The sequence below is a fragment of the Apaloderma vittatum genome, unplaced genomic scaffold, assembly GCF_000703405.1.
Source record: "Apaloderma vittatum isolate BGI_N311 unplaced genomic scaffold, ASM70340v1 scaffold26867, whole genome shotgun sequence".
Classification (NCBI taxonomy): Eukaryota; Metazoa; Chordata; class Aves; order Trogoniformes; family Trogonidae; genus Apaloderma; species Apaloderma vittatum.
This window is the reverse complement of record NW_009726137.1, coordinates 22,968-34,634: the sequence shown is the minus strand read 5'-3', so window position 1 is coordinate 34,634 and position 11,667 is coordinate 22,968. Positions and strand designations below refer to the sequence as shown.

Sequence of the window (11,667 nt, the reverse complement as noted above, 5' to 3'; positions counted from 1 at the left end):
CTGCTGCGAAAGGAGTGAGGGAGGTTGGAGCCTGGGTCTTGAATCACAAGATGATGCTCATTCTGTGTTAGGAATTTCATCTCTTGATTCCTGCAGAACATTGCGTATGGCCTTCTGTCCTTGACAGAGAACAACTACTTGCAAAACCACAAAGGGTGGTAGACCTATTCCAGTGTTGTTTTGGTTATTCACCTCGAGTTGGGAAGTAAACTGCGTTTCATAATCTGAAACTCGAATGTAATCGCTCGGATGCTGTGGGTGTCTGTCACTTTCTGCACAACAGGCTTTGGTGTGATGGCTGGGAGAAGTGCTTTGAAAGAATGGTACCTCAGGACTGTAAACCCCCTGTCATCTGTTGCAGCTGATCTGGAAGTAGTTCTCAGCCCCTGACTCCCCTAAACCAGGCCCGACACTCAGGACTGGTTTTACAGGTTAGTCTGTTTGGATTTGCTAACTCTCTAGAGCGGAGCATCTCAGTTTCATTGTCACTCACCTTGTCCCATATCACCATGCTGTTGCATGCTTTATTTAGAAAGGCTTCAGTTTTAACCTTCAGGTTGAGATGAGGGAGACTGGTACAATTAAACCAAACCGATCCTTAACAGGTTTGCTCAGCCACATCCTCCAGCTGGAAATCTTTGATGTGCTCTTCCTCTTGAGGATTGCTCAAGGATTGAGTGTCATAGTGTTCCAGGTGGCTCTCAATGCTGAGTGACTTCTGGTTCCAGCTATTTCACTTAGATTTAATGGACACTGAGTTTTGAGTCTAAACATGTGTCCTTGATGATTTTTTCCTGAAAATTGGTGGCTGTTTCACTTAATTTTCTACTCTGTAGTTTGGGTGATGCCTTTCCTGTTCAGTTTGTTTTGCCACTTTGTGCTGAGCTAGATAGATTCACGTTAAAATATGTAAGATGCTGGCAGTATGTATATTCTTGTAAGCTGCTCATCTGTGATGTGTTTTGGACGCAGAAAGACTGCATAAGGTAATATCGGCAAAGCTATTGTTTTTAGGTAGCTTTGAACCTTGTAACGATACTTAAGATGGTTGGAACTGCTGCACTGAAAGCAGTGAGGTGCGTTCCGGAATGTGGACTCTTCTGCTGTGCAAGCAGATTGCTAAAGTGCTAAGGGTTATTTTCTTGTCACATGGACAGAAAATGTTATCTCTGTCCTAAGGTGGGCTTTCCATAATGGTTGGGTTTATTGCAGGCCTATTTGTGGGTTTACCAGCTCTGAAATAGGAGCTGCTCTGACAGCAGCAGTCAGTGTGGCCACAGCACAGACATACTCTGTAATGTACGCAGTCACTTCAAAATTAGATGCTCGGTTGAGTGAATGGATTTTGACTGTTAGTTAAGGGATCCTTTTCCTACATAAACCCTGGAGATAACTTTGTGTCTGGTAATACTGCATCCCAAAATACATATGTTGAAATTACATGATGCTGAAGACAGAATATTTTAAGTAGTGGAACTCTGTTCGTTAAACTCCTTTCCAGGAAAAGTCAAAATGAACACAGCCTTGATCACTTACATCCTTTTTTTTTTTTTCTTTTGTAGTCATTCGCTGTTCCATCCTACAGGTGTGACGCTCACAAATTAAAGCACAAGATAGAGAATGATTCTGTGAAAGTAAAGTGATAGATGTAAGATGCGTGCTAGATAGAAGCAGCCTGAACTCCTGCTTAGATTTTGTGACACCTAGGTGCCAGGCGTTGATGAACTTAATGCAAATATACTTAGGATATTGTGTGGCTGTGACTGCTACTGCAGAATTAAAAACCATGCAGAGAAATGATTGAAGTACAAATACCTTTTCAAAACTTCTAATTTCCAGTGAAAAATACTGTGTTGGTTTTTTTTCTTCAGACTGCCAGGGTCCTGCAGGGTTTTTTTCCTGTGGAGTTCGTTGCAGACTAGAATCCAGTGGCTTAAGAGGCAGCTCAGTGCAAGTGTGCACATAACCCCGGGATCAGTCACTTGTAAAGCTCCTCATGAATTCAGTAGCCAACACCAGAGTAACAGGTCATAAAATGACAAGCTGGCTTCTGGGGCTAGCTTCAGCCTCTTTCGTCAGAGGCCTGGGGAGATAAGCTGGGACATGTGGCTTTATGGGGCTGTCGGGTGGATTTCATGAGATGATTTGCAGAGAGGTGATTTCTCTTCAAGTCACCCAGGACGATGGGTAGGGTGAAATGTCCCGAGAAGGTAATTTTTTTGCTCCCCAGAGACTGGACTGCAGAGACCACCAAGATCAAGGGAGTTTATCGTGAGGAAGGATTTCGGGTTTTTGCAGTAAACTAGGTGTTGCAGTGCAGATGGTACATGCAGCTCCTTACTGCAACTGCAGTGGCAGAGGACTCGGGACAGAATGTGCTAATGAGCTACTGGAGCGTTCCAGGGAGGGATAAGTCTCATCAGTTCTCATTGTGTTGATGGGGAATATCCTGGGGCAACTTTCTTGCATTTTGTTTTGTAGCCCTCCGTGCTAAGTTAGGCTGAAACTTTTGAGTCTAAGCCTTTTCAGAAAAAAATGCGTGTGAGAATTCAGCGAGTTATCTTTCTGAGCCACCTTTGTCTTGGGATGGACTTGTTCTCCTGGTCACCTTTTGCTGTTGGTGTGCTTTGCACAGAGAAGAAAACAACTTCTCCTTAATTTCGTGTTTTACTACAAGCTGAGCTGATTTCAGTTTGAGTTTCATTTGGCTGAATGGGAGACTGACACGAGAATTTCTTCTGCTGTTGAATCTCCTTCTCACTGATTTCAGTGCTTCGGTGAAATATACTGATTAGCTCTTTAAGGCTTTTTACTTCTCTACAGACATCTGAGGCTTCCTTGCTAAAAGTATTAGTCTGATTATTATTGTCGTCTATTAAGAACACCTTGTTTAGGATTTTCCACATGTGCTCACCTTTGAAATTGCAAGATCTTGGATGGATGAGAACCGAGACTTGCTGTGACAGGCAGCCATTGTCTTTCTCCTGTCCATCTTCTGTGTGTGATCAAGTGAATACGTAAGAAAGCTTCCCTTCTACTTGAATGCCTCAGAATTGCTTCTCTACAGGAAAATGGGAAGAGTAACATCATGTCAAGGGCAGCATCTTACTGTTTTTCTCCCTTATCTATGCCAAGAGCCCGTCACTTTTATGTTCCTCTGCAGATGGCCTGTCAGCAGTTTGCATCATCGCCACTCTGTGTCCTGCCTTGCTGAAATGCCGAAGTGTGGGCTGTTCTTCACCTTGTCTCGAGGCACGCTTTCCTTTGGCTTTGTTTTTTCCCGGTCTCCAGAATCTGAAAGCTGCTGTTCTTTCTTTTTTTTTTTTCTTTTTTCTTTTTTTGATCTAAGACAGGAAAATTCTTCGTCCTCGAATTGTTTGCTTTAGAGCAATATGTCATTCTTTTGTTGCTGTGCATACGGTCAGAGAAACTGACCTGTCCCCAAGGAAAGGACAATCCAAACTGTAATAAACTGTTAAACTTAGATAGGGGATTAAAAAGAATAGGTGTTAACAAGTCATGTTCCACGTCAGTTACTGAGGCACGTGAAGGAGGATGTGCTCAAATTTATCTAGTAAGGTCAGCTAATTTCAGAATTAACTTTTTCTCCTTTGTTTTTAAACTTTCAGGGCTGTGTTGAGGGAACAGTGAATGCATTGGAGCAAATTCTTTACCTAATGTCTGACTCTGGGAACTGTGTAATGGTTGTTGCTGGAGGAACGTAGAGGAGAGTGTTGCTAGCTAATTTCACTTACTGTTGCTCTGCAGTGGTTTTGGAGGGGGTAGACCGTTCTACAGATGCTGCAGTATTTTGCTCTTTATTGCAGGGAGTTTATGGAACAGTGTGGTGAATTCTCTCCAGTCTGTATTTACATGCGAGATGAGGTAAGTCAGCGAAGTCTTCTTAACTGTCTCTTCTTGTTCTGTCCTTAAAAAATAAGAAAAACTCAGCTCTGCTTTCCAACCTGGAAAGTGTTTCTTTTGAACTTTTTTGAGAGGGGAAGTAGAAAAATGTTGGTCTTTTCAAAGCATGACGTGTCTGTATGGAAAAAAGCTCTCTTGGAACGTAACCCTGGGCCATTTAGACCTCTGAGCCCATAAAATGAGCTCAATGACCTGTTTGTGTTTTTCTTTCCAACTTCTTTTAAAGCTCGAGTCAAAACAGTGGTTTCGCTTTAATAAATATTTGCTTTTCTCTGTGTTTTGATCTTTTGCTGTTAATGTTTTGTTTAATATTTTGTATGTGTGTATTATGGAATTTGCTCTCCCTAGCTGTCCCCTTCGCTTCCCACTGACCTCTGTGGACAGATCATCTTTATTCTGGAAAAGGTCATTACAAGCAGAGGGGAGGTGTATGTAGTGAAATCGGCTGTCTTTCAGCTCTGAGGTGGTGCCTGTGATTTAACTTCTGGGATAAAAATAATGCTTTGCTGAGGTTGGATCCGCTTTGGATGTGTCTGTGGGATGGAAATGTAGGTGGGTCAGCTTCCCTTGAGATCGTTTAATATGCAGTGAATTTGGTAAAGCAGGTGAATACAGATGGATCCAGGTCTCATTTCCAGTTGCAGGAAGAGTGTGGTGTGAGCTGTTTCGGGCACAGTGTGGTGTTTGTTTTGATACAGGCTTCTTTCTAGAAAGAGCACTTTAAATGCTCACCCTCTCAGGCTGTTGCCATAATTACTTTCCTCTGGTTTTGTTACAGATATCAGGAAAAGATGCCCTGGAGAAGACAACACTGAAGTCACTTGGCCTGACTGGAGGCAGTGCCATCATCAGGTCGGGAGGAACAAAGTTTAGATTCTTTATTTTTCCTTTCCACTCTGGCGGTGAATTTGTTGTGTTTCACATGTCAAAAAAACCTCCTGAAACAAAAAGGCACACAAAAAGTTAAAAAATACAAACTTGGTAATTATTGCATTTGCCTGTTTATCTGAAACTGCTGTCCAGATGTGCTTCCCACAGCTGCAGATGCTGGCACCGACCAGTCATTGCAGATTAAAGGGGCTTGTTTGCTTCTTTCTTTTTTTTTTTTTTCTTTTTCCTGTGAGTGAAACAGACAATTCAAAGTTAAAAGTCTCTCTGAGAGGACGATCATCTACCACTTCATTCTTGCCTGCGCTGGGTTTCAGGCGTTAAACTCTCAATCCCTGCAGTGCCTCCTGCTGACTGTTTGGGAGGGTGAGGTGGGGGACGATGACAGCTTTGCTGTGATCTTCTCGCCAGTTCTTTGCAGTATATACAGAAGGCAGGAGTGATTAGAAGCTGTGCTTTACGACTGGCTGCCGTTTTTTCCCTGGAAGGCAGTTTTCTTCCTGTGGAGTGGGTAGTTCCTGTTCTGTTCTTTTGCAAAAACCCTCTATCCCCCACCCCTGACTTCAGAGCAGTTGCAGATTGTTCTGTGTGAGTGTCTGGAAGAGGCAGATCATGGAAGTGGGGGTACATCTGAGTCTAGCTGTCTTTTTTGTGTCATGGTCATGTCGAGAATGGGGAGGGCAGTACCGTTAGGATAAATTATTTTGGTTTTACTCCTTTTTGGTGTCTTTAAGAGTTGTCATGAAGAAATGCAGTTCATCTGGTCGGGAGGAAGCTGTGGGTGCCACGGTGCCGTGTAATGAGCTAACAGTGAGGCCAGGCTCTAAGGAAGGAGCGGTGGATGTGCCCCTACCTCAAGCAAACACATTCCCAAAGGACTTGGACCGCAGGGATGTGGCCATGTCTTTAAACAGCTGCACAGACAAGCAAGACTCAATTAGAGAATCTCCTGCCAGCTTGGAGGATCTGTGGCCTTTCTCAGAGCCGGAGTCTACTCCATTTGTCCCTTTTTCTGGAGATGGACAGCGTCTGGGGGACTCTTCTGTAGCTGCACCATCCCTTGGGTTTGACGTGCCATCTTCAACACTGCCAACAACTTCTTCCAGCCCTGGAGGCCCTTCTAAGCCAAAGAAGTCAAAGAACAGCCAAGAACTGCAAATGGAGCAAGAACAGGTAAGGGAAAATTTGTTTGTGATGAGGGTTTTTTTTATCCTGCCTTGCCTGAGGCTGGAAAGGAAAGATGCAAGGAAGGAAAAAGATGTTTCCATACTTAAGACATTTTCCCCATAATACAGGGTTAGGCGCCTCAGTGACATACAATTCTGTATGGAAATAGAGTTCAGTAAGGAAATACAGCAATTTGGACAGTTTACTGTAGGGAACACAAAAGGATGGGCTTTTTAGAATTTACTGTCCAGAGGCAAGCAAAGCTTTGGACCTTGAGGTGTCCTGTCCTTGACGAATGGTTCTAATGGAGGCAACATAACTGCATTAAAAGCAGTCCAGAAGAGCCTCAGTCTCTGTGCCTCAAATTCCATGCAGATTTCATTAACAAATGCCTGTGTGTCACCTGATCCCTGCGTACTTGTCCTTCTTTCAAAAATTGCTGTCTGCTGTGTAGTTTTCCTAAGATGAGCAGAATTCAGTCAGTCTTGTGTTTTATAATATTCTGAAGGTGCTAACTGCTTGTTGTGACTGACTTACCTCCCAGATAATGCAGAAGATATAAGCATAGTAGAGTTTTACATATGGAAACGGATAATTTTTGTAGCTTGTTGTAGGATTGTCCTAGGATAGAAGCAGTCCTGATAGGTTTGTTGCAACTTCATCCCATGAATTCCAAGATCTGAGAAGATGATGAAAGTTTCTAACTCTTGGGTTGTAAGATGTGCTCAGATTTCTCATCCGAGCCTTTCTGTGGAATGTGGAACCCTGTAGCAGAGCTATTGTAAAAGCAGTATTCCATGCTGCTAAGTTCTTGGCATTTGTTCCCTCAGACTTCCTTCTGCCTGTAGTCACTCTGACTTTTAGTTTAATTCTTTTGGTGACGTGTGTAGAATGTAAGGGATATTTCAGCTACAGTTGCATCTTACTTGCCAAGAGTTTGATGCTTGACAAAAACCAGGTTTGGACCTTTTCATCCTTTCAGTCTAGTCCCATTCCTTCTGTGAGTCTTAATTTTCTTAGTATTGCGGGTGAATCAGAAACCTTCCATCCTTTTCTATTTCTGCTTGCATATAAAAGTGTTTTCTGTCTTGCTCTAAAATATCCTGCTCCTTAAATAAAGTCTACTTCTCTAATCCTTTTCCCAGAAAGATAAATTGTTCATCTGTCGTCGTCGATGTCTTTGAAGTAAAACTGCATTGATTAAAGTTAAAAATGCCCATGCGGAGGTGCCAGAACTGATGGCTCAAGAGTGCTGTGATGCCGTTGCAGGATGGCTGTTGGATGGTTGGGTGTGCTTTCTGTAGGGTGTCTGTATGGAACTGAATGCCTTCAGCAAGGTTGAGTGTGTCTGGCAAGTGGCATAAAATGAAGTACAGGAGGCAGTAAATTCGTAACTTGCTCCCCATTATTGCACGTTGGGAGTTTCACATCCTGGAGTTCCTGTGACTGGCTCTTGCCGTTGCCCCTTCACTGCACATCACTAGGGCTGTCTTCAGGGTGCAGAGATCCCCTTCGTTGTTTCCCACTCTTTAGCACCGCTTAGAGTTGGAGTTCTGTGTTTATCTTTGGTTCTGATCCAGCCCCAGGATTGAACAGTGGAAAGCCGTGAGGAGCAGGAAGGCGTGCCTGATGAGGTTCAAAGGGAGCTCAATCCAGGAGGAGTTTAGCAGGGCCACGTGTGCGCTCTGCCGTTGGGGTAGAGTTTCTACCTGGATTGACTTCTTTGTGGTTGCAGTCCATTCTGGATGGGTTTCTGAATTGTTTAGGAGCAGAAGCCAGACCCTAGAATGACTCTGGAGCAGTTACAAATGTAGCAGAAGAGGCCTTGCCAACTCGGTGAATATTGCAGTGTATTAGAAACATGTTTGGGTCCATCTAATCGGTGTTATTTAACCTTTTGGAACTGCCCCAGAGCGTGGAGAAGTAAGCAGTAGGCCGGGTGATGTGTCCTGTCTAGTGTGGTGCTTGCTTCAGTTGTGCCTCAGGAGGAAGGGAGGAAGGAAGAGGGGCGCGAGTTCGTGGTGGTGGTCCTCACCAGTGCCGTTGTGTGCTCCTCTGTGTGCTGGCTGCAGAGACGGGGCTCCCTGGCTCCAGCCTCGTGCGCAGCCGTGCTGTTGGGCGCAGAGCTGGGCAGCGGTGGCCCGAGGACGCTCGTGATGTGGCGTCTTTCTCAGAGTTGCAGTCCAGTTCAAACCACTCGGAGGCACTTCTGGAGCCAGCTTCCCTTCCCGTTGGAGAGCAGCTTTGGAAGCAGCTGCAGATTCTGTTGGGGGGGCTCTGCCCTTGTGTTAAACAGCATGTGATTTTGACTGCTGCTTTCAAGCCCTTTGATCTCTGGTGCTTTTGCTGCTGATTGATTACATTTTGTTCCCTCCTCCATTCCTGCCATCCTCTGCTCTCCTTGCTCTTAGCAGCAGCAGCAGAGCAGGGCTAGCCGCATGGCATCTGCTTTTTGTCCCTTTTCAGTCCTGAGGAAAAAACCCAAAACAAAACAAATTATTTTTAAACTTCAAAGGTCCATTTTTGTAAAAGAATCTTCCCATTAATGCTTTGCCTGTGTGTGGTTTTTGAAGCTGAAGAGAGTGGCTGGATAAAATCTGTGCCGGCGTCACTTCGTTTCTTGGGCTAAAGATGGTTTACAGACAGCTGCATGCTGACTTTGATGTCAGAACATTAATTATTAGAAGGTAACTTTACACCAGATTGCCCATGAGATTAGAGCTCTCTGAGTTGCTGGGGAGGAGGTAGGTCTCCAGGGAGAGCTTGCTGCTGTGCAAAGCACAATAGCCACTACTTCTCTTCAGTGTAATACAAGTTTTCCGCAACTTACCTGCCTGCCTAGGCCCAAGGTGGTGACACCTGGCTTTAGTGCAGCGCTGTGGGCTGCCTGAAGAGACGGCTTCGGCGCACTTGTGAGAAGTGCCCGACATCTCAGCGTCGGTAGTAGAAGCAGAGACTTTGAAGAGTGAGGGTGACACACCGTAGTGCAACACCCTTGGCTCCTGAAAGGCATCGCTCATAGAAATACGACCGCAAAATGCACAGCTGCTTTCCTCCAGAGTTGTGTAATGGAAGGGAGAAGCTGCTGTGTGGTGGCTCTTTATTCTTACAGGAAATGGTCACCTTTTGTCGCAGCTGCAGAAAACACTAGGTGTGTAGTGGACTGGGAAGCGAGTTGGTGGACCTCGTAGCCTCCTTTTATAAATCACCATGGGACAGTAGTTTTCAGAGCCTGTATGCATTCTAGGATTATTGGTGATACATAAAAATAAGGTTGTATTGAGAGTACTCAGACTGAGAGATGCCCGATTGGAATACCCAGGTGAGCAAACGGTAGTGAGTGAAGAAAGAGGAACAGGGTGATGTCTGGGCTCTGGGGAAAGAGAGAATTGGTAGAGCAACAGGAATGGATACCTCTTTCTCTCTGAAGAGTTGTTCTTATGTCTGTAAGGAGGCGAGATGTATGGTCGATTCCACGGGGCGTTAAATGCATGGCAGAACACGTACGATGATGTCACTGTGATGTGCCAGTCTTTGCATCCTCAGACGCAAAGCACTGGTGTCCTCTGGTAGCTTAGCTGTGCTGAGCAGACACCTTGTGCTGCCCTTCGCTGATCGGACTCTGCTGTGCGGTTCTGGGATTGAGTTGTAGAAACACTGAATCAAAGCACCTGAATTTTAGCTCACAAAAACTCACTCATTACAGATCCCTCAAGGGGTCTCAGACGCTCTGTTATTGAGGGTTAGCTGAAGATTTAATTTTAAGGAATTCCTACTCTAATTCTGTGCTTTTGCAGTCTTATTAGACACGCGTGGATCTGCTTCTTCTGTATGTAAAAATACGTTTCTTCATGTTCAGTAGTAGCTAAGTAACATGTCTTGGTTTGGAAGTTAAGATACTCAGTGTTCGGTGTTGGCTGGAGAAACAGATAAAATTATAGACTTAGGAGCTAAAAGGTGGCCGTGTGTCTCTGTGGGGCCGGTACCGATATCCTGCGGTGCATCAGGCAGGGACATCTTGGCTGGGTCTAAGTTGGAGGTCAGGAATAGGACACTTATGTCTGGGAAGCAGTGGATTTTCTGGGACAGCACGTAGGGAGTTGTTGGAGGCTGGGGAATGGCTCTGGAGGGCAGGTTCCTGACGCCCGTTGGCAGCACCGTGTTGGCAGTGGAGACCCGTTTGTGTGAACGAAGATGTCTGGAACATGACGCTCGAGTGACGGTTGTAATACGCAGTGGTCTGGAGCAGTGAGCGCGCACCAAGGAAGAGGGGGGCATGCTTAGGACAGGGCTTTGTTTGCCTTCTGCTGTCTTGTGATTTCTGATGTCCTGGCTACAGACTTTAGCTACTGCTGTACTTTGCGCAGTGGCTGATGCTTTCCCTCTGGAATCGTGTTACTGTTAGGGTTAGCTAAAATCCCTGTTAGAGCCACTACTAAATGCTAATGCAGACATCGGAGGTCTCTCCATCGTATCCCAGCACCCTTCGCAACGTCCTGTAGGATATGCCTGTTCAGTTTGTTGTATTTTTTAGGGTAAGTCGGTTTTCAATACGTGCCTGTTTAGAACGAGGGGGAACTTAGGTCGGCTCGAGGAGACTGAAGCACACCTGATTACTGGGGAGGCCCGACTCGCTCTCCTCCGGCCCCCGACGCGGTTCCGACCTTGCAGAGAGCTGCGGGCAGGGGTGCTGTGCCACAGGCCGTGTGCCCAGGGTGGATCTGCGCGCTGGGGATCGCTCCCGTGGCGCTGGGCATCCCTCCTCTGAGCCCCGAAAGCTGCAATCAGGCTCCTTCACCCGCTCGTTAGAGCTGACCCTGCTCAACTTTCTAAAAGTAGCCAAGGGTCCCACCCACACAACCTCGCTCTTTTAATTTCTCAAATTACCCTTTAGTGCCCACAGGCAGAGTGAACATTGCCTTGTAATTTGTGTTGTGCTGTTGACAATTGAGGGAGACTCCTTCTGTTCCCAAGGGACCTGTGCCCGGGGGAAGGGAGAATGGGTGGGACAGAAGGAGGGAGGACATTGGGGCATTAATTAGGATTGGAAAGAGTATTTGAGGGTATAAGGGGAGAAGAAACAGGCATCAGGTTTGTTCATAGGGCTGTCTTAGGGTGGCAGCTGATCGCAAAGAAATGCTGTATTGACTGTGACAGTTCTTGTTCCTGGGAGGCTCTTCAGTCACGGACTGCTTGCCCCCTGCATCTCCTGCAGCCTGCAGCACCCTATCTCCTTTGTTTTCAAGCTTTGTTCATGTAAACGTTTGTGTGACCTAAAAAGTCTGGATTGTTCAAGAGCTGATAGGTCTAACTACCTCTTGTGGATTTGCCCCTGGCAGTGGTTTATACTCAGATGCTGACACAGCTGCTGCTTTGGGCACAAGGGCAGGTAGCCAGTATCTCGCCTTTTCTAAATCGAGAGGAATACATTGTGTCGTTCTCCCTTCGGAGACCAGGAATGCTAATGCTTAATAGGTTGGGGGGGGCTAGGGGTTTTGGTTTGGTTTTTTGGTGGGATTGTGAGTGTTGGTGGTTTTGCGGTTTTTTTTTAAATAGCTGAAACCACAGCTATAGGCCCAGCCCCTGTTGTGCTGAAAGGTTTGCCGTAGGGATACCCAGCTCCCAGCTGTGGGCTCTGGAGTCAGGGGGAGCACAGCAGAGGAGGGGGCTGTCTGGGCTGGCCCAGGG

The 11,667-nt window shown here is 45.9% G+C and overlaps 1 protein-coding gene across 1 annotated transcript in view; it reads left to right on the top strand.

The window, feature by feature from the left end:
• The window catches only part of ASPSCR1 (alveolar soft part sarcoma chromosome region, candidate 1), a gene marked incomplete at its 3' end in the record, with an annotated part of 36,169 nt that overhangs the window by 7,034 nt on the left and 17,468 nt on the right, over window positions 1-11,667 (top strand). Inside the window, exons 3-5 of the mRNA XM_009873178.1 lie at window positions 3,828-3,885; window positions 4,703-4,776; window positions 5,547-5,985. Of these exons, the coding sequence (XP_009871480.1) occupies window positions 3,828-3,885; window positions 4,703-4,776; window positions 5,547-5,985 (571 nt within the window). The remainder of the gene's footprint in view (window positions 1-3,827; window positions 3,886-4,702; window positions 4,777-5,546; window positions 5,986-11,667) is intronic.